At 41.2% G+C, this 23,976-nt stretch overlaps 1 protein-coding gene across 1 annotated transcript in view; it reads right to left on the bottom strand.

Annotated features, from left to right (window-relative positions):
• RORA (RAR related orphan receptor A) overlaps positions 1–23,365 on the bottom strand; it is a 391,671-nt gene extending 368,306 nt beyond the window's left edge. The window contains exon 1 of the mRNA XM_087743341.1: positions 23,194–23,365. Coding sequence (XP_087599467.1) covers positions 23,194–23,365 — 172 coding nt within the window. The remainder of the gene's footprint in view (positions 1–23,193) is intronic.
• Positions 23,366–23,976: the final 611 nt, after the last annotated feature.

The following is a 23,976-nucleotide window of genomic DNA, read 5'->3' as shown; positions in this document are numbered from 1 at the left end:
TGCAACTCATTTTCAGGTTAGCAGCAAACAAGTGGCTTCTGCTTCACCCATGAGAATATTTTGCCTACTTTCACCAGTTTCAATTCCAATTTACCGTGGACAAAGCCTGCTAGCAGAGAAGACTTCATCCAAATGGCAGCGTAACATCAGCAGGACCTCCTCCTTACCCCAGACTTCATGAAACCTAGTAATCCATGAGGAAACCGAAGCTCCAGGGACTGAATAGAGAGAACAGAAAGGCAGGGTCTTGCCTGCTCAGTGAGATCAGCACCAGGAAGAGCTACTTTAGTTCTTCTTAGGGGGCAAGAGAGGGTGACAAGCACACCCTAGATTTTAGCTATAAGCATCACAGACGGATTTCTGAATTGCCAGGAAAAAAAAAACAAACATAAATTTATTTGCAAACAGCTGAAATGTCAGAGCAAAGGACAGTTAGTTTGGGGACTGCCTGACAGCTCCATCATAATAGCTCATTATTTTCATGCTTTCATAGCCTAAGGACTTTGGGCACATTAACAACAAATAAACTTCTGAGGATAATTAAAACATAACAAGAATTCCTTACTTAAATGAATACAAGAGTGAAAGCACAGAACAGTTCCCAACATGCCATACTGGTATGTGACAAAAAGTAAAATCAATGAAGAAAGATAACAAAAACCTGGGAGTTGTTTTATTTTTAGGCACCTCCCAACCTTTTCTTCTACTTGCCAGTGTGCCTTTCTGGCTGGCTGAACTAGTTACTCAAAGCACCTGACAGTTTCAGCTGACTCAAGGAACACATTTAAGCTTTATCTGTGCCGCAGAGTTATTTGCATCAACTCAGAGTCTGTTCTTTTGACAGTTGTCTCATTTAATTGAGTAAAAAAAGCTGTCAGTCTAAAGAAACTGAGCCCAAGGTAAACTCACTTTGAACTAACCATCTGCCAGAGCATCTCTCAGGACAGCCAGTACTTAAGGATACATTGAATCCAGTTCTCTGGATCCCTAATTAGATCATTCCTGAATTAAACTGTCAATGGCCCTAAAAATTCAATGTGCACCTTGCAACTACAGAGACAAATCTCTTTTCCCTAAAGATAGGCATGAGGGAAAGCCCACAAAATGTCTTTGATAACGATGCAGTAGAACAAAAACATTTTCATGACATATTACATCCATACAGCAAGTCCCCAAAATATCAATTTCTATGGATATGCTGATCGAAATACAGGTTTCCGTGTTATACCACAGCATAAAAATAAAAAGCGGCAATATCCCAGAAGAGGAGAAAGCAGATAAAATTGCCTCAGGGAAGATTTTCTTTCAGTTCCTAACAGTACCGTGGGTCAGGCCTGGTCAGGTAATTTACTAATTGGAGTGCATATATGGGGCTTGTGGTTGTTGCAGGTCCATAGGCTTTCTAGCTGCAGTAGTAAAAGAATTAAATGTACATTACATCAGCAAGCCAGTGCATGAAGAACCAGATTTACCACTAATGTTACTGAGCCTCCATCATAAATGCAGCCTAATGCATACATAGCAAAGAGCCTGTCACTATTAAAGTAAGATTTCACAAGGGTCTGATGCGCATTATCAGTTACAAACTCCACTGGCATTTTTTTCTGCAGAAAAATAATTTTTAAATTCACTCCTCTATATGGATTCTCCAGTGTCTAATAAGTACTTTCCTTTAATTGCATGCAATTAAGCCTCTTCTGTATGCCTGTTCTCACAAAACTTGCGGATGTATCATTATCTTTGAAACATCTGTCCTTCTGTCAAACATGACCAAAACTGATGGATTAAAAAATAGTGGTGGGAGGGGAAACATATCTAAAATTGAAATCCCCATAAAAGAATGAGAATGAAAGGGAATATGAAGATGACAACCTTGAGGGTAAGAGAGTAAGAAAGGAAAAGGAATGAAAACATCCTGTGATTAGTTTACTGACAAGAAACAAACGCAACTTGGAATTCTATCTGTGTTCATACTGTTAACTAATCTGCCACTTCAAACCTTCTTCCCTTTTTAAACCTCACCATTTTCATGTACAAGCAGGTGACGCAACATAGCGCTGGAATACAATTATTAGAGAAACCTTCAAAAGCTACTTGGATCTAGTTAAGCTTCTCTAAGAAGTCTAGACAGACCATTTCAGGGGCTGTAGCTGAGTGCTGGAGAGTTAAAGATTAATTTAGCACTCTTAGCAGACACAAATTAGCCCTATTTATCTTCATTTGAGGTTAGAGTTGTTAGTGTCCAGTCTTGCACAGAAAACAAAGCCCTGAAATCAGGAAAATGTGACTGAAAAGGCGAAGTAATAAGGCAGCTATTTCTGTGCAACTCCATTTACAATAGAAGGTGGGAAAGCAGGAAAAACAAAAACTTAACTCAATTACAGCACTCCTCTTCAGGATTTTTCACTGTCTTACTTTCATCCTCAGCATCCTGGATTATCTAAGAAAACTATTTGTCAGCTAGCTGAACTCTCAAGTCACTGAAAATTAATTCCACATTTGTCGTTTCTTCGGTGCATTCTCAACCCTTTGAAATACACGAGGAATTAATCCATTCAAAGAGGTCTGTTGTTCAAAGCTACCCCTTCTCTCATTTTTCTGAGGAAGGATTCAAGCAAATATAAGAGCCTGGGTTTTACAACATGCATTTTGTACCTGGTCATGACCTGCTAATCTTCAAAGTCAATTGATCCATTAATGTTTCTGGAGTAAAATCATTGATTCTTTGGAGAGCCAGAAAGAAGCTAAAATGAGGATGTCTGGGGAGATCTGTGTAAATAAAAAGTGAAAGTTCAAATTACTGTAATTAAATAAGATTTTCAGCTATTGAAATGTAGTATGTATTGTGAAAATTTCGAGAGGGTTCCTCATTTTGGGTTTGGGGCTTTTTGGTTTGTGTTTGTTGTTGGTTTTTTTTGTTTTGTTTTCTTTTTTTTTTTTAATACAATATAGTGGTATAAAGAGTCAAATTCTGCCCTCAGTTACGCAACATGTCGATTCTGACAGCAGCTTCATAAGTGCACATGTAAGCATATTTAGGCCCTAGAGTCAGCCATTAAAATTTAAACGATATTGCATATATAGAGCTGGAAGTGTCTTTCCACTTCATTCAATCTGAAATATTTCCCATTCGGTGGCAGACATAAATTACTTGAAGATGAAGAATATTATATCATGCTTGAATAAAAGGAATTTGGAACAGTCTCAGTTTATAACAATAATTGCATTAGATCTGAAACAGACTAACTACAGTGGGCCACCTATTCTCAACATACAGCTTTGACTACATTTTTTTTTTTGTTCATAATGAATGATGAGTATGACTTTTCTGATTGATGCATTAAGCCTGTAAAGAATGCAACAGTCATAAGAAAGGAAGGACTCTTCCTGCATTAACAAGTACACAGGGCTGCACCTCTCAGTAAAATCACGTTCAGCTTCGCTGGGTTGACAGCCACGCTCAGCAATTTGAAAATTATGCCATTTAAATACACAAAGATCCCATACTCAACCTCACAACAATTAATTTTTTAAATCTTGGCTAGAAAGAAGAAGGAGAAAAACATAATTTGGTCTCAATTTATCTTTGGCCTAGCAGTTGTAAGTGGGGGAAGTAGACCCTAAATAAGCTTACCCAACTCTAATTTTTACCTGTAAACCATGCCGGTGAGATGGATTCCTTTCGCACTCCTAGCTTTAAACACCCATGGTGTTCATATGTGAATTTGCTGTACTCTAACACACTGGGCTTGCTGTACAGAATTTTTATGGTTTAAAGGAGAGAAACAGGTACACTCAGGGTGACTCCCTGACTTAATTTGGACATCGGTCTCCAGAAGAGTTACCCTCCTATATTACCCCCTAAAAATGCCCACTTTTTTATGTTAGACAATAAGGGGCATTTTGAAGAACTAACTTAGGTATACATATCTACTGTGAAAACATCTATGTATTGTTAGATGAATCCTACATGACATGACTACACCATGTTCTGTAATTTGGATGAGTAAGAGGTATCAATATTGCATACCTGAAGACAAGTAGTATTAGAACACCCTATGGTAGCTATCACTGTGGAAAGTGAAACACAATAACACTTCTTATCAACCTTGGAGACCTGCCCCTTCCCTTCTAGGGCTTTTCAGACAACTAAGAAAGGGAAACCAGAAGAAAACAGATAATGCAGACCTTATTCACCTGTCTGCAAGGAAAATGGCTGGAGCTTCATGGCCACTACAGAATAACTGAGGATCAGAACAGCTGCAAAGCTAGACTTTGTGAGCAAACTAGGTAAACGTCTTCCACCACAGTGCTTTATGTTGCTGGCCTTACGACAAAATAATACAGTTGAGTCAGCATGCATATTATTCCACCATGGCTTAGAGTAACTATTACCAACATGAAATACTTGAAGCAATCTCAAAACCTTTAGAGTACATAACTCACTCATCTGGTTTCCAGGCATCAGAAGCCTCTCAGATGGGTTTCTCCCATCTTCTGCTCTTTCCCAGTCCGTATTAGGTATTTTCTTAATTTGCCCATTAATCAGCTATCACACAAACAATATTTTCATACTCCTTTCTTAAGCCCAAACAGCAATTTCCGCTTGCTCTTCAGGATTTATGCTTCCAGAGACAAGATCTACTCAGGATACCACTGGGACTTTTCCAAATTTCTGCCAGAACTCTTTAGTGTCATTGGCACACACATAACCTCCACATAAGGATCAAGGGGAAATGCGATGTAGGCATCAGAATATACTCTCTCTTACTTGTTAAATCTAAATTTAAGAGCACTAATCACACTTGGAGAGACTAACTCTTTATACCTTTGGTTAGAAACTGGCAGCCTCATCTGCCATAGAAGGTACGAGTTCCTCAGGATTACGTAACATTAGCCTGTTTGGAGAAGAAACAGAGACTACATTCAATATTTTTTTTTTTTTTTAAGTTGTAGCTATTACCATATCATTTAAAGCAAGTGAATAAGTAATGGCCCAAGTATTCCCCCTCCAAAAATTCCTTTTATGTACATTACAATGCCACAGTTTTGATTGTGACTATATCAACGACAATAACAGCAACACTGTTCTTTGAGCAACTAATTTTAGGAATATTGTACTTTTTGCCTTTAGGAGCCCACAAATTTGATTTTGCTTGTATGGTAAGACTGTTATTTGCGTTGCATGACTATTTCATACCACACAATGCTGATCACATATCCAGCATCACAGAGTCAAAAGCAAACAAAAAACCTGGCACTACTTTTACTTTTTACAAACTCTAAATAAATCGATTTAAAAGTGAAGGGTTATGTAGGAAACATTCTGAGAGCCATTTAAACCTCTGCATACGTTTATTGCCACTTCCAGTGAACCGAGGGCATACATGTAGACTACACCTGCAGGGCTCCATGGTCTGCTCTCAGCTAACCTAAGCAATTAAGTTTCAGAGTATTTCACAAAAAAACACTCCTTTCCCTCAGGCTGAGTCTTACAAAGAGAAGAAAAACAAAACAAAAAAGCATTAGTAATCAGCCTCATGGCAAAAAAAATAAACTCTGGTCATGGTACCTCTTCAAGCATGGCTGGGCTAGCAGCTCCCTTTACCAAAGTACTAGTTGTAACAGGGGCTCTTTTCCCAGCAAATACTAGATACAGCCTCTTTAATATTCAGAATTGGTAGTGACTACTGCCAGCCCATGATCTTAGCTTGTTTTCAGCAATCAGCTAAAGTTACTTGTCAAATCTCTATGCAAAAATGTCTTCAAAGAGACTGGAGCTTAATTTTGTCTAGCCAGAAGGAAGGTTGTTAGGACTGTGATGAGCAAAGCTAAATTTCATTAAGCTATCACAAAGTTTACTCACCCTGAAAAATACTTGGCTAGTAAATGAGGAATAAGATATACAGGGAATAAATAAGTGAGAAATACCTACAGGTGAGAGACTGAGAAGGCTGGAGCACAAGCAGCACAGAGGAGAAAAAGCAAAATAGTAAAACAAAGTAACTCCAACACAAGGCACAAATGAACCACAGCTTATTAATTCTCAGTGGAGGGCGACCTCAATTCCATTACACTTCCAACACACAAAACATACAAGCCAGTAAAATAATAATCTACTGGAACATTATTTTTATTAGTGTGATTGTCAGTACTTATCTTACTAAGACAAAAATCAACACTTCCTCAAACTCTTTCCCAGCTGTTTATCTTTCAGAAGCAGTACTTCAGTGCATCAATTTAGCAATTTATGAGCATACCTGCATCTGCTCTGGTTGTTCACCACATCAATTTTCTGAAACAAAATCATCTCCTTGTTTCCATTAATTGGTCATTTCAACATGTTGATCCCAGCAGTCCATCATTTGTTATAATTTTGTCAATTAAAAAAAACAGCCTGGGAGATGATCTCTGGTAATGGGACACCACATCCCCTGCATTTGATGTTATCTAAAACCTTCCTTTGCTATTTTAGAATTGTTTGATAGAGCTTCTTGTTAAATGCTTTGAATGAAACCTTCACATTCAGGATGTTTTACTGGCAAGTTAATTACACCATAATTCTAGCTTGGCACCTCCATCTTCCTAACTGGCACTCAGTCTCAAATTCAGAAAATCTTACTGATCCCATTTATAAAAAAAACTTATATTCAAAGGGGTCAGAGTTTCAGAATCACACAGGCCCATAAGGGGAGATGAATTTTCCTAAGTGTTCACTAAAAGCACATACAGCACATGTGTCACTATCAATTAAGCAGATGTTTATTTTTTTCCTGAAGACGTGCCTTTTCTCTAGGAATAGAAATATTTCACTTAAATTTTAATATCCAGCAGCTCCTACTGTCTTCATGTTGGAAAGAGAGCTATTTAGAAACCTGCTTAGCTCAGAAATGAAAGCTTAAACAAGCTGCTAGCTTAAATAAATATAAGAGTATTTTTAGAAATAATTCTTGTGTTAGAAAAGTGACTCCCATGTCCACTTGGGTGTGATAAATGCTAAGAGCAAAACCTCTTCTGCTTTCTTCCACCATACAGAAAAGAAGGAAAGAAATGTCTTGTTTCACTGCAGATTTAACACATAATATCTTGGTAACAGTTGCATTAGCAAGATTCAAAGAGAAAGAAGAGCAAAAGCTTCCCTAGTCCCTTGGGAAGCAGTACAATCTACTTCAAAAGGACAACATATATATATTGAGGACGTAAGAAAATAGAATTTCAAGAGATATTTCTACTCCTAAAATGGGAATTTTCATTCAGGACATGAGTGATCTCAGGAAAGATGCAAAAATTAAGTCAACAGAAACCAAAACCATTTTTTAATAGCTGAATGTAAAAAGGGTCTTCAATATAACTGACAAAGTCATGATAAATCAGGTAGCTGAAAATCAACTGACATAACAGTGATGGGAATTAACAGAGAATCACTACATTGTTACCAGGATCTGAGTGACACTTAAATGAGAGGTCTTGACAGTAAGATTAAATTTTTTTTGTTGTTATTTGGGCTGGTTTCTGGAAGAAAAGCTCTAATTCAAACCTACTGCTGAATTTGATCTGTGTTTGAAATATGTGGTGCACCATGCACAGTGCAATATTCAGTTATGTTAATTGCTGGTTTGCGTTTTGATATGAGAAAAGTCCATAGCCTACTGATGGCTGGGATTCCATCTCTTCTCCAGCTTCTGCAGGGTACACAAACCTCCCGTCCTCTCAAGGCAGACAGCTGGCATTATCACTATTCCAAATTAGTTTATCTAAGCTAAGTCCAGAACCAAGAAGGAGGCAGCAGAAACCTGTATGGCTTTGTTTTGGTTTAATATTTTTACCAGTTCTCTTCTACTCTGAGGGAAGACTTCTAGCTTGGTTCTCCCAGAAGAATCTCAGCATTAGATCTCTGACAGAGAATCCCTTTGCATCAATTGCTGCAAGCAAATCTGCCCCTCTTCTTTTGACAGAGGATACTTTCTCCCTTCTCACCAAACGTGTACAGATGATGTTGCATCCAGAATACGCCATTCCAAATATACCGATAACAACATATTTGCCAGATTTTCCCAATACAAGAGAAGATCCATAAGAGGCCAACTATTTCTTCCTTGGTTCTCCACCCTGTGCTAGCATGTTTCTCAATTTTACTAGTTATTTCATTTGTCAGAATACTTTAACTGGTCATATTCAAACTCCTTTTTACTCTGAAGTCTGTCAAACACAGGTTTCTCCAGTGCTCCCTGAACATATGAACCAAAAAGCAGGTATCAGGCTTGCTTCTCTGGCTAAAATCAATGGCAGTGACCTATCTCCCCTTTGCTGGAAAGTTCACTTTAGTAAAACTTCAGACTTTAGCTACCAGCCAGCCTTCCTTACCAATTTTAACAATTACTTGCCCCAGCAAGACAATGTTAATAAAAAGCTGAAAGGATGACTAACAATATTTTGGATATCTCCAGTTCCTAAAAGTGCCTTTGGATAAAACTTGCCCTTCTCCATAATACAACCGTATATTAGCAACCTAAAGATACCCAACATACTGTATTTCAATTCTTTTCACATCCTGGATCTGAAACCCCAGTTCACATTAAACAGTCTTTGATGGCTGATATCATCAACTTACATTGAGTGAACACTTGCATTTTAAGCTCAGAACCTGCAGTAGCATTTGATGCGGCCATCAAACCAGAGCCCTCCCAACGCCCTTCTGTCCCCTAGCGCTGCCGAGCAATGAGATACTCACTCTTGGTAATACCTGCTCCTGGCTATAACATGTCAGGAACAGTCACACAGTGACGGCGGTCACTTCACACATACTACGGCTGAACTTGGCCAGGTGGGTGTGGAGGAGAAACAGGTGTTTTCCCCTGTGTCCGCAGCAAAAAGTAGTTCTAGAGAAAGGGGGTTTTAAAGCCCAATCATCCCTTTCAATTTCTAAGTACAGATTTGATCAGGTAGACTAAACCACATGAAACACTGCTACCAAGGAATTCCAGCAGAGTTTGTGTTTATTGCTTTTATGCTCTCCTGCAAGACTTTTCCCCTTTGATAACTCAATGGCCACAGTAAGAACTCTTACCTGAGATAACGAACTGAATTAGCTTCTTGCAGTATAAAAAAAATATATAGCATGAATGTTTCGGAACCCTGTCCCACTTTTGACCACAGTAATTCTGTGGACACCTGTATCCAGACAAACAAATGTGATACTGAAGAAAGCGCATCACATCTGCACTATATCCTTCCAGTTTCATCATGTGAAGTTTTAAACCAATTTGAAAGAACGGACACCTTCCCATTTGGAATATTCATGAGCAAATTTCACCAGCAAATTTCACATCTGTGCCACTGAAAGGAACTTACTTTTCTTCCAAATTCTCCTTAAGGAAAATGTGAAGAGGCTACTTATTATGGCAGTGCCTTGAATAATGTGCTTTTATGTTGTATTAGAAATCTCTCCACAGTGCTAGAAGCCTACCTGATTCTGCAAAATGGAATGATTGCCATATTACTATTAACTGCACATTAGAAGACAAATTACAAGTAAAAGTGCGACCTCTAAAAGGAGGCAAGTAGACTGCTTAGTCGTTATAAAGGCTCGTAGAAGTCATGCAGAACAGCTTCATGATATGATTTAACTCTAAAGTATGTTTTAAATTTAAATTACCTTATTTAAAGGTACTAAAAAATTCCAAATGCCTTAATTTTAAGATAGCTTAATTAGTCCCTATATGTTCTTGGTTTATGTCTATAGCTTTTTTCTCAGTAATGTCCAGCAGTTACAGGCCTCTCTGCTGAAAACAAAACACATTGGAAAAATATGAAAGAGAAATGTAAATCAAAAGCGATGTGTTTACAGAGAAAACATTATATTGGAAAACAGTAATGTAGAAATATTTACTTTTCTGGAGAAATATCACACAGAAATGTCAGTATTACACAAAAACCTCAACTGCTTACATTTACAGTTAAATGTGGTTGCAATAAGCAGACACTACATGAGATGACAGACCAAAAACAAGTTTCTCTGTGCTGTGCTGGTCTGGTCAAGATATGCTGAAAAACGCTCACAACAGGTAAGAATTTATACCAAAAGGAGGACTACTGCTCTCCCCCCGCCCCCTGCCATTTATCTATTTCTTATAAAGTTTTAATATATAACATACTGCAAAATCTTTTCGTAGAACACCACAGAACTGTAGTGTACAGTTTGCAGGGGGATCTGAAGTCTTTCATATAAATTAAACCATGTAACTCCACTGACCAGTAGTGCTATAATTTGTATAATAATTTGTATAATAGTGGTATAATGCTTGATAAGGGCTAACCAGAGAGAGATCCCTACCATCTCCTGCCTATACAGCAGAGCCTCTACTAGCACAGCTATGACAAAAAACCATCACCCTCCTCCCCAATCCTCACTATTTCCAGCATGACAAGCTATAGCTTGACAGAGGACAATTTTTAAGAAAGAAAAAAAAAAATGCTGGAATTGCTACACTTTTCCCCCAAACACATGATGAACTGATAAATGCCCCCTTCCACTGGCATAGCTGTAGTTTAGACTGTAGTTTAGACTGTAGTTTAGACTGCAGTATCAGTGAGAGTATGGATTTCTCATTGCCTGTGCCAGCAAAACACACAGGTATCCCAGGGACACATGGTTGCATAGAGCTAGTCTTACGAAAGGACACCTAGAACAGATACTGGAGAGTAAGAAGGAAAACCATTTAGGCACAGCTGCTGCCTCCTCCTCCTCCGACACTGACAGAGGGAAAAATGCCAGACTTCTGCCTACCCCTTCCTTCTGCAGGAAGTAAATGCCTAAAAAGTCAAACCTTGACATACCTTCTATGGCACTTCAATGGCCTGGTGCTGCTAACTTACTCCATGGACAGGGAAATAATGGATCAACTCTCTTGCATCTCCTGCCTTTCTGTACTTGGGATTTGAAACTCAGTGCATCTCAGCCTAAACCTCCATACAGTCCATAAGCATTCCATGACTTCTCAACCCTGATCATAACCTGAAGAGGCCCCAAGGTGCAACATTACTGACGTAACAATACACAACCTTGTTTTCTTATTTCCATGTAGGGAAATAAAAGAAATTAATGAGAAAGCTACAGAAACAGGAACAGAGTCCAGGAAAAGTACAATGCTCACTCTGACATCATACCATTACTCTCTCCCCTCCAAAATACATATTACAATAACGTGTGCTGTCTTAAACTACTACTCAAACACAGTAAGATACTCTATCTTAAGCACACGTCATGTCTGCAGTAACTTCATTACAGCTTTAGACTTTTTATGTGACAAATACCACACAGGTAGAAGAGTAGTTATCATATTAAGTGCCTTGGAACATTATGACAATAAGATTAGAGGAAGTCGGTAGAAATAAAATACTGCTGTAACTAAAATATATTCTACCCATAAGGGAGGAGAGACTGATAAACAAGACGAGAATTGAAGAGACAGAGTAACATGAATCCTGAATTTCATGCGTACCTCTGCAAAGCCATCACTTGACTACTTTTTAAAGCAATTTCTCTTAGAAAAAAATATAGCTGGTAGCAGTCTCTAATATGATGTGTAGTGCTTTTCAGAACAGCCCAAAATCTGTCCCAGGACTGTCTACCAGAAAGTAAACATAGCACTTTAGTCACTGACAAGGTTTTGAAGAAGGAACTGTACAGCTGCCTAGGAAGTTAATTTCAAAAGACAACAACAACAAAAGGTATCTTAGTAGAAACTACCAATTCCCAAGCTCTTCCCCTTGATTTAAGGCACCAGGGAAAACAATATAAACCTTTACAAGAGAAGCTTGGAGCTTCTCTCACCGTTTAGGTTGCAAAATGCATTTGCTTCATAAAGCCTCCTCACAGTACCCCACTGCTAGATCACAACTTTTTTTTTTTAAATATTTGCACTGCTCCTGGACCATAAAAACAAGCTTTCATTTTAATCTGCTTAACACACTGTGGGAAAGGGCTTCTAATTTCACAGCACCGAGATAAGACAAATAATTCATATAACACATTAGCACAACATCTATGGCGAAAGCATTTAGTCAGAGCTCATTGGAAACAATAGGGTGCTGAAGCAAATCTGCGCGAGGCAACTGTTTGAGACCGCACCATGCACTAAAATACATTTTATTACATTCCATAGTAAAGACAAGATCACAGAATATTAATACATGAATTTTCCAGAGGAAATAAGGCAATAAATTCCCCTCCCCTCAACAGACACTGTAGCTTCCCCCACTACTCCAATCCTTTTCTAAATGTTGTGGGGTTTTGGGTTGTTTGGGGGTTTTTTGGGTTTTGTTTGTTTTTTTTTTTTCCCAGGCCATTCTCCAAATCAGTCATCTTTCCTTTGTGCCCTTTCATTACACTTCTTCCTTAAGTGCCACGTCTTTCTTTTACTGTTCATTACCCAAAACTACCCTGCTCCCCCTTTGGCTTCATTTACTTCCTTTCTGGGTTTGTTTTTACATTTTCTATTGCTGCCTTTCCAGAGCTGAGTTTGCTTCCAGTGTGCATTTCTGCTGTGCGCAAAGAAAAGCAATGCAACAAAATATTTTCAGTATATTGGCACAAATCCCCACCTAGCCACTTGTGATCAATTGCTCTCAAATCCCTAAAGACATTCTGCTTTGAACCTCTGCTGTGGAAAAGAAAAGAATGGATAAGTGGAAGAAATTCAGAAGAGACTTGCCAATTGCAGAGATCTGTGACAGGCCATTTCTACAGTCTCTAAACTGGGCTGAAAACAACAGGAAGGTGGACTTGGGAACGCCAGCCAGCCATTTCAGCACATGGCTGGAACACAGAAGCCCAACACTGGCACTAAGTACAGCCTGCTAAATGGAAGCTCGTGGCTATCCATAAACCCAGCTGCTCTGTCGATCCTGGCTTTGTCCAGAATCTTTTGTCCTCATCCCTTCTCAGGTGAACGGGGGAGCGTTCTTTGAAGAACTGAAATCAAAGATTTTAGTGACAGAACTCCTTGAACCTCTTTCTAAGAGATGCAAGCACTGCTGTGGAATGTTAGTGACTAGCTAGAATTTTAGAAGGATTCTACTTCCCTTTTTAAAAAAATTATCTTCCCTTGTTCTTTTGCATAGCCTTGGATATTACACTACTAGCCACACTAGAGCACCACTGGGACACTGCTGACGTTGCATGGTAATTTCAGTGGGGTCAAAAAAATTAACAACTGCATCTTCCAACAAACTAGAGCCAGGAATCTCTAAAGAGATGAAGTGGTATAGTGTAAATTACCCAGAAAACAAAAAAGGCAAGACAAGTCAGTTATGGTCAAACCCTGTTAGAAGCAGCCAAGACAGCATAAACAGAACTAGCCAAAATCTAGAGAGATAAATACCAATAAGCCAGGTCACCTCAGTCAGCTTTCTAGATTTTCTGCAGGCAAGTCCTACAATTTGTTCCCCTTTCCCTCTCTTCTTCTCTCCATCAGGAAACAGAAAGGACTTTTTGATTGTTACAAACACATTCCATATGCAGCAACAGAAAAGTGCAACTCAGGTTCTGTACAGGAGAAAATTCTTGCTCATCTCCTAACAGCTGTTCTTAAGTAAGGATAAAATTCTTCTCCAGCAATGGAGCCCCAGTATGATCCTGCAAGCGAAATTATAGCCGTGTAGCGATATATTTGCCAAAGTAATTACAACTACTCACCCAGCCCTACATACCCTGAAAACAACAGTTAATTCATCTTTTTTCCAAAATCATTTTCATTGGTATTAGAATTCCATATTTTTCTTAAACAATTTCACAGTGCAGTTCTTGATTACTAGTTAGTCCTCCCTTGATCTTTACCACACATACACCGCTAGCTCTGTACAGCAAAGTAGTATTACCGATACCAACAGAATCATTCATGACACTTAGTATTAAACACACATATAAACTGTCACAGGATCAAGTCTTGGGCCAGTAGAGCAGAAGTCATCTAATAGAACTCTTCTAATTCATGCTGCTAACATATGACTGACCTTGATCTGATCTCTTGCAGATTCATGTTCACGAAAATCAGATTACTTCCGTTTTTAAAAATACACCAGATTTTAGCAGAAAACAATATACTATTACAAATGTCAAGAGTGTTGAATGGTAATGAAATCTGTAGAAATGACTTACCGGTTTGTTTGTTGAAGACTCTCAAAGCGTAAAAACTGGCTGGCCACTGACAGATGAGCAAAAATGCTTAAGAGATTGAAAGTATACCACCACTACATGTTTCTTCATCCATTATTCTTCCAAGCATCAACCCTGGAAAGAGCTGCTTTTGCTAACAGACTTACTTTTACATGTATTATCTCAGAAACACCATGACTCAACGTCAAATGTTAATCGTTCAGAGTATATTTCATTAGAATTTTTAAAAGGCCTCTCTGTAACAACCCAGGCAGTAAAGGACCCTTCCTAACTTCTATAATGACAACACAAATGACTAACAAAACTTCTCTTGAAGATTACACAAAAGAAGTATGACGCAGAGTGAGAAAAGGTTTTTGATATGCCCTAGTTTCCTTTGAGATTGGTTTTATTTTATTTTTTAATATACACAGGATTTAGAAGATGCTTTACGCTGACAGTTTTTGACTTCAAGTATTAACAAAAGCTGTATTTTAGCCTGTCTTATCAAATTTCAAGACTTCTTTCAAAGGAATAGTTTAAACCTTACCTTTCTGCCCTTAGCCAACAGGCGTAATGCAGCACAGCCCTCTAACTGATTTACATTTGGTACAAACTTTGGCATTTGGTACAGGCTTTAACAAAGTCATCTCTCAGTTCATAAAAATGCATTTTTTCCCACCTTTACCTTTGAAGAGAAACTATGAGGGGAAATCCTGCTTTAAAGTATTCTCACACTTGCACGACAGGAAGAAAATAAAACCTATAATCTGCATTTCACAAGCCTTGGCCTTGGTTTTATCCTTGACTGTATCTAACAGACCTTGCTTCAGTGCCAAAACAGTCAAGCCAAGCTCTACTAATACATAATTTTAAGTCTTCCCCACGGTGTCTACAGTTTTGTATATATATGTATTTCAGAAGTGTATGCCATACACTTCTACATAACTATGGAAAAAAATTCCTCTCATGTGAGGAGTTGGCAATGCTATTAGATGCATACTTGATAGCACTTATGCCAAATGGTCTACCTTTTTTGATTTTTTTTTTCCACTTTGTATTCTTTCAGTCATATTTTCAAAGCCAGCTGCAGCCTTCTTGGCCATATATTCACCATTCTTCACACAAACTCCCTCTTTAGACGAACACATGCTTTTTAAGGATTTTTACACAAGTAATAAAAAAAGGTGTGTGTGGCTCTCTGTTCAACCCCCGTCTAGGAGTTCAGGAGTTTTCATTTCCATCGCTGCTATATATTAAACACTTTCAATCCATGTGAACAGTTGCAGAACTAAAGCACACAGACACATTGTCAATTAATGCTGTAAATATCCCACAGTCTGCACAAAATGAAACATTTAAAAAGAACAGCAGCACCACAGTTTTTCACTCCGTGATCACTACACCTGCCTCATTAATCTCATGTACCCATGTGAGGTAAATACATAGTACAACTACAAACTAAAAATCAATAAAGCCTTTAAAAAGGTTTAATTTGATTCTACAAGGGAGGTTATCATAATCCGACTCCGCTTTCTCACATTCTGCTAGCAATTTCTCTCAGCTCAGTTTCAACTGCTAACTTTGTTCTCCATCTCACTATCTATCATGCTGTTATAATGCCAGCTCAAATGCTGTTTGTAACAGCACAGCAATTTCTCAGAAGTTGCCAGCTTCATAGTGTGTTCCTTTAGAAGTGCATGGAAATTATTAGATTAAATTACAAATGAAAGACTCTGCAGTTGGTCATGATTACTGGAACATTTATGCACATTCAGTTGATCATGAACTTTAACTTTTGTTCCTTTACATCCTTTACAGATCTTCTGTTTATATTCTGTTTTGCTAGATTATATGGGAAATTGAAGACAACTGGAAAAGAGTCATATGTTTTCCCCATATTCCCCAACATCCTCAAAAGAAAAAACTGTGACACCCACCTTCCCCATCCCCTACTGGCTTAGTGTCAACAGATTCCCTACAACCATTTTTAAAACCTCTGTTAATATGAGCACATTTCACATACAGCAGTGCAACTCACTACTTAGAGAACACAACTGTACAGGAATCTGCTTTACAAAGCAAGACCTGCAACATTCCAGTTGTTACCCCCATTTGTAAGATTTCACATACCAGCATGGGACCAAACAATTAATACATCTAGAAATAGCTGAAGAAAACATTGATCATACCGCTACTGGTGATCACAATACAGTAAGCAGCAGGATCTTCGATTATCTCACTGCTGGGGGTATTGTTTTCAGGAAGGTATTTCAAACCAATTTCTTGACCATACACTGCCACTGAAAATATCTAGTAATTTTCTACAGGAATAGAGCTGTTTGACCCAATTCCAATGCAGATAATTATATTATCTGTACCTAAAATCCCTCTGAGTGTTTCAATCAGGTATGGTATCTTCACTTTCTGTTCTGATCTGCTTAGCATGGCTGAGCACCATTAAACAGCTGTCAGATTCCACACAAGAAGTGGCTGAATTTCGGTAATAAGCAAAATGGTTCCCGATAGTGTTTAAAACACCTGGGGATCCTTCCAAATGAACAGTGCAATGAGCCTAAACTATAAGATTAAACTGCTGTAAAATAAGCCCCACAATTTCTTCATAAAAGTACACACCCTAATACATTTAGTCTCTGAAGAGCTCAGTTATTGCTGAGAATGAAACATACCTAGATGAGACTTCAGATAAGAGTATGAAGAATAATTCACAACCTTTACATTCAAGAAATTAGACAATTAACTCCTCGTGACATACAGGAGCTATTCTCCTGTTTCTATCAGCACAGACCATCTACAACAGATATGCTGAAGTGCTAAACCATGAGTCAGAGAACTGAGCTCAGTATGTTAGTTTAGCTATCACAAAATACAATACCAGCCTCTTCTTCATTTCCAGTCCAAGGAGATTTTATAACCAACATTTAAAGAAGCAAGCGAACGAACTAACTGATCATGAACGCAGTTAGTTAGAAGAGGCTTTCTAATCATCAGAACAGCAAAGCTGTAGAAGAGCCTCCTATCAGAACACTGGGGCCAAAAAAGCTAACAACCATTAAAAAGAGGTTCGATCCGTTTATGACACGAATTGCGTAACATGAATCTAGTGACGGTAAAGGATTTAGAGTCTGCTCTGCAGGGCCCTCCTCTACGTATCTGTAAGAATCCGTGCAGGTAAGGAGGCATGGATTGCCTGCCAGCTGTGGGTACGTATAATCTTAAAATTAACAGCTCCGTAAAATACATATCCAGAAGTGATTATCAAGGCTACAAAGACTGCCTCAGACATAGGTGAGATGCAAGATACTTGAAAAAAGAATGAGAAGAAGAGAAAACAAGACAGCAGAAATCTGCATGTGAAGTGTGGAAGGTTCCGCACATCCAGAAGTTACTCCAACACCTTACCTGTAGAAACTTCCTCTTCTACCAAAGCCACAGAACTTCAGAAAACTACAGAATCTCCCTGACAAGCTCAGGTCCTGGTGTAAGTGTACTGTGACAGAGAAAAAATTCAGCTCCACTTGAGAAGCCGCCACTGCTTCCCTCCCACAACATCCTGCCCCAAGGAACTGAGATGACAGGAAGTCTTTGATGGTACAGGTGCTTGTGGCTAAAAGGTCTAGGATGGACAGACAGCTGAGGAGATGACAATTGCCTCACCGTACAGAAATGGAAGGCCCTAAGTCAAGTGTATTGTTCTGTTTTGACAGCTCCCTGTAAACTACCTGGGCCCAGCATTCCCCTTTCCCTTCCCCTGCCTTAGACAACCGCGCGACACTAGCTACTGCTGCCTCCAACTATAGCTCCTTTGCTTCACATTTAGAAGCAAGGAAGCACAGAGTCTGTAAACAATCCTTAAGCTACACAGCACCCAGACTTGCCAATGCATTTAGATATACCGCCAACTTTAATTTTTATTTATTTATTTACACCTGTTCCTACAACTGTGCATCACTGAAAACACACTCTTAAAAATATTTCAGCAGAGAATGGATCACCTGTTCATGAATTGATGTCAAGAGTGATACAGATATAGCAGTAATTTAAAACTAGGTTGCATTTTTTCGCCCTCTCTTTTTCACTAGGATAGCTCTCAGATTAAATCCACCGAGATTAATTGAGTCATTCCAGATTTTCCCCAGCACACATTTTTGTAGCTTAGAAAACAAATACTAGAAGGAGAAAAAAAAAATAAAAATCAGACAACCTCCCAAAGCTGAAATTGCCCTTTCCATTCAAATGCAGTGCTATACCCAAAACTGAAATTGTCACACAGCCTGTTAATCTCCATTACAAAACATGTTCTTTATTTAGTAAAATTACAGCATTTGGTTGAATGATAACAGTATTTACATACTGGTTTATGAGCTCCTGAGATGTTTCTCAAGCAAATAAAGTAAGAGAATAGGTTACGGTTTATTGAAATAAGAGAACTGCATTGTTCCTAAGAGAACAACATACTGCTGCTATTATTGCTCCTATGCTACAAACATTTAAAACAATGTTGTCCTTTAAAGGATTCATAGCACATCTCATTTACCAAAATAGGGCTAAATCAGTGGTGCATGCAGAATAGTCCCCAATGATGACAAAGGCAACCCAAAGAGTCTACAGAAAACATCCAAATTTATAAAATTCAAAGAGTCCTCCTGAAAACAACACATGAAATTTTGTACCATGACTACGTTCCGTGGAATAATCTAAATCCAGAAATGGTGAAAATCTAGCAATAAAGGATTTTTTTAAAGAAAAGAACACCACAAACCTACTGATGTCATTATTAATGATGTCACATCCCTCCTTGTGGAGCATCATTCAAATTAAAACAAAACACAAAAAGCAAGCCCCCTCCCCATCTATCAGTAGAGAAAGGATCAGGTTGAATAGATGACATGATAATAAATTCCAAAGGCTTCTGGAAAAAAGCAAATACTCTCAGTACCTCAATAGCGAGAAAACAAGAACAAGTACCTACATAGCTGCAGCCTTCTATTATTAAATACGAAGCATCATAAAAATATTTACACACAGCATCTTCCAATGATGCAAGAGCTGCTTTTAATTTTTTTTCAGCAAGACATTCTCTCTTGAATGACTTACCACTGAGACCAAAGAGCTCAGTTCCAAAAAACCAGAGCATTCTTTATCAGATTAAAAAGCTTTTTAAATACTTTTCATTTTTAATGAGTCAATAGTTCTCTATTAAAATATAGTTTATTCAATTATGACTATTTCTAAGGGGACTAGTAGAACATTAAGCCTTAGACTGCAGCATGGGGAGAACTCCATGGATGGTCAAAGCCTGCAAAATGAAATGACTGCCACTTAACAGTCTCAGTCCAGAGCCAGAGCTAACGGGTGAAGCATTCCTTCTACTAACTATGGCAAACCACAAACCCTTGTTGCAGAACACACACGGACTGAAATTCAACCTGATGGACAGTGAGTGCTCTTAGGAAAATTTTTAACAATTAGTGTCAGCAGTAAAAATATCCTTTGGGGGAAAAAAAAAAACCAGACTTTTTATCCATTTCCTGCTTTTTCTATGGATGGTGTCAATTTTCTAACAATCAGTTCTGATATCGGACTGCAGGTAATTTTCCAAAACATGCACATATGCATGCATGCTCCCGTACACTAAGTAAATCAGGTAACAATTCTCCATTTGAAGGGTGCTTTTGATAACTCCTGAATTTATGTTTTCAGTTAAGTGTTCTACACAGCAATACAAACAGCATAACCTTAGCAAAATAAAAATCAAGTTATGTAAGGATCTGGCGCTCCAAACACGTATGTATATCAAGGAATAGGGTATTCCGAAATGCTAGCATTATAATAGCTAAAGCTTCACTTAAGAATTCATTCTACAGCAAACTTTCCCTACTTCATCAACAGCCCTTTCTTCATTTTTTTTTAATTCATTCCCTTAGTAAACTGGTTATTATAAACTCTGAAGTATCAAAAGCAGCTTTGCAGCAGGTGCAGTTATGAAAATACAGGATATGAAATAAATATTTCTAGTGTTTTAAAAGGTTTGCTAAGTCGAACAATAAGGATTTTTACAGTTAGAGAGGTGTGTGCATGTGTACATATATCTGAAGTATCTATATATCTGTATCACTCCTCCATACAGATTGCACAAGAGGCCAGATCTGCCAGCTTACAACACGTTGAAGAATCACAACCCAAACAGGTAAATTCTTGAACTCAATACACAGTTGAATATATGAGCTTATAAGGTAGCTGTTCTAAAAATAATTTCACCCATACTGGTCACACATTAGAGGTCACACTGTTGCCATAAGAAATAAAGGACCATATGAAAAAAAAAAAAAAAGCAAGAAATCAAATTCTACTTCAATAGCTTTAAAAAAAAAAAAAAAAAGCTACAAGTCTATAGGGACACCTAACACCTAATCCATCAAGCCCTGATTTGAAGGAGGCCAAAACGTTAACATTGTCATGTTTTCCTGCGTGGTTCTGTATCTTCAGGTTTTAACTCTTATAAAGGCATAATCAGCTGGTGTGTAGTGTGTAGGTCAATTTATTTCCGAAACGGTAATTTATGCAACATTAGCACAGAACGCCAGCTCCAATTCTCTTACTGTTTGCACTCTAGGAGTAGACTTGTATTTTCTGCCAACTCCATTACATCATCTGAAAAAACCCAAACATTTCTTTTTTCTTTTTTTTTTTTTTTTCAAATCCCTGCCACTCTCCTTTTCCTCCCCCCTCCCGAGCCCTTCAAAACCATACGCCGATTACTGCCGTAAGCTTTATTTCACTTCACAGCCTGCGAAGCCCCAGTACCCGCGAGCCCTCGCTATTGTGTCGCACACGGATGCCTCCATCACTGACCTTCGCTTCTTCATTCAGACTGTTACATAACCCAGCGCCTGCCTGCGCGCAGCGAGTGTGAGCCCGGGCGAGTGTCAGCGTGTGCCCGCGTGTGCCCGACCCTCCCCCCCCCCCCCCGATTTAATCCCGGGGGGGGAGGGACATATGGGTCAGCAGGTTAGCAGTACCAGAGCCTGAACAATTCGGGACCGCCGAGAAAACACCCTAACCACCCGAGCCGCCTGGTCTTCCCAGCCCCCCCCCCACCCCCCCCCAGCTTCTCGCATCCATACTGAAACGACAGCCGAGCGTTACATAATTTATGGGATCCCAAAGCCACCCCCTCCCCACGCCCGCCGGAGCCGGCCGCCGGCCCCGCTCCCCGGCAGCACCATCTGCCCGCGCCGCCGGAGCCCTCGGCCGGGAGAGCCGGGGCGGCGGGGGGGGGCGTTGTGTAACACCCGCGAACTACGGCCGCTCCGCAAACATCCAGAAAACTCCCGACAAATTAAGGAAATTTTCTCCAGTGTTTCTGATTAACCTCGTTACATAAGGCGCTTGCATTCCAAATCCACTCTCGCAAGCTCTAAATATACCCCGCGCAGCCAAAAGCTCCCTGCACACACGCCCGTGGCCACCCGGCCTCCTCCGGCCAAGCCCGCTCCTCCTCGCCTCGGCATCCGCCTAACTGCGCGCTCCCTGCTCGCAAATCGCCTCTAATTAAATGTTTCGGCGTGTGTCATCTCGATGGCTTTTACTGTACGCGGATTCCCTGAGTGGGAAGCTGCCTGGGAAGGGGGGGTGTGGCCAAAAGGGGAAAAATACTGTAAAACACAAGCCAACACATGATCAGCCATATTCCAACCTACAACCCAAAATCCCTCCGTCCGAGGAGAGACGGTCTCCCCGCCGCCGGCGGCCGGGCATCGCCGCCCCAGCCCCGCCGGCGGCCGCCGAGGGGGCTGCCGCTCCCGCCGGGCACGCACTTTTCTCCGCCCGTCGTTTCTTTCAACAGCCGTGTGTATTATTGCATTGCGTTATTTAATTAATTTTTACCCATCACCGACTGATTTTACCCAGCGAAGCCTCTCTAGCGCGCTCCCCCTCTCGTAGGAGCAACGCTTCATAAATTATTTACAAGTAATTAAAGCGGCAGCCTCCGCCCTCTCGCACGTCTCGGCAAACTCCAGCGGCGTCGGAAGCCGGCGCCCCTCACCCTGCCCGCGGCGGGAGCCGGGCGAGCGCGCCCTGCCCGCTGCGCTCCGCTCCGCTCCCCTCCGCCCCGCTCCGCTCCCCTCCGCCGGGCAGCGCGCAGCCCTCCCGCCGCCGGGGCGGCTCGGGCACTGCCGAGCTGATGCCAAACTTCAGCCGCCTGAGCACCTTCAGAGCTGACCCGCAAGACTGTAAGACGCAATCTGAGGCAGGAGAGGGCTTGGCAGTTAGCGACAGAAAAGCGGGGCTCGTTGGCTTGTTTGCGGCGTTTTATTCGGGGGCCGGGGGGAGCGAAGGAGAATCCACGGGAGCGGAGAGACCCTCTGCAAAGTTGTGCACCTTCAAGAAACAACAGCAGCTACGAGATCATCCGCTCCGCGAGGAAATCATTTTTAAGATACACTTAAATGAATTAAGGGAAAACAGCGCGCAAGAGAGTGAGTAAGTCACCCGCAAACCGCAAATCTCCTGTTTAATCACAGATCCCCCATTCACAACAAGCCACAGCACACCAGTTGAGAAACTGTCAAAAGGAGACAGACGAGGGGGAGAAGGGGGGGGGGGGGGAGGAAGGACACTGCAGCTTTAAAAGTTTGTTCCCTTGAATCCCAATACTCCCGCTGTTGCTTTATATATTTATAAAATTATGTAATTTCAGGGGCACAGTACCCATCCGGATACCACAGGCAATAAAGGAGAGAGACAGCAAAGCACCAAACACCGCTCAATATTTTCATTGCATTTGTCCCTCCTCCTGCAGCAATTAAAAGAAGCTATAAAAGTTTGCAAGGTTTTGCAGGGGGTAGAAGCGTGGCTTGTTTGCGTGCCCGGCTTCAACAAGCACGAGCAATAAACCAGAGGATTAAATTGCTGCATTTCCCCCTTCTTCTCTCATACCCCCCTCTTCCTATTCCCACCCACCCCCCGATCCCACTCCCCCGGCCCCCTCCCCCTTCCCCAAGTCTCCCTACCTCTGCTGCTGCTGCTGCTGGAGTAGCTCTGCCTGCGGACGGGAGCCGGCGCATCGCTTTTTCGGGCAGGCTCCAGGTTCACCGGGGTGTCCCTGGCGCCGGCGGCCGCCTCGGAGACGCTGCTGCCCGGCTCACTGGCTGCTGGATCGGGGGCTGCCGGAGCGGACTCCATGTTTTTCCCAATGTAGATCGCTTGGAGATGGCGAGCTCCTACACTCCCTCTATCTTCTGTTTCCAGCGCAACTCTATGGTAGGAAAGCAGAAGGGAGAGAGCGAGCGTGATCCAGATGGGATGTGAGCTTGCCTGGCTGTGACCACAAGCAGCGCTAGCGAGAGCTGCACACCCCCCCGCCCCCGCACCCCCCGCGCTCCGCCGCCAGCCGCGCGCCCCGCGCCCGCCATCGCCGCCCTCCGGCGCGGGCCCAGGGCGCGGGGCAGCCGCGGGCCGGGCCGGGCGGGCGCCCGCGGGGGCGGCGGCAGGAGGGGGCGGCGGCCGCGGGGCCCCCGAGCGGGGCCGGGGGAAGAGAAGGTGCTGCCGTCGCCCGGGGCGGGCGGCCCGACCTCCGTCGGTGCCGGGACCCACGGCGCGACGCGTTCGTGGGGCCCGTCCAACAAGGTCACCGGGCCCACGAGGAGCTCCCATCTCCAGCCCCAGTGCTGGCGGGAAGAGCTTCTGGGCAGGGCTGGCTTTTCCTCCACGACTGTTTCAGCTGAAGCTGCATCAGAAGATGCCAGCTGTATTAAGCATCTCAAGACCCACACATTTAGCAGCTGTGCAGCCGG

The sequence above is a fragment of the Nipponia nippon genome, unplaced genomic scaffold (genome assembly GCF_047370975.1).
Source record: "Nipponia nippon isolate SJK-2023a ecotype South Korea unplaced genomic scaffold, ASM4737097v1 scaffold_9, whole genome shotgun sequence".
Classification (NCBI taxonomy): Eukaryota; Metazoa; Chordata; class Aves; order Pelecaniformes; family Threskiornithidae; genus Nipponia; species Nipponia nippon.
The sequence above is the reverse complement of the archived record's forward strand: the minus strand, read 5'-3'. Positions and strand labels throughout refer to the sequence as shown.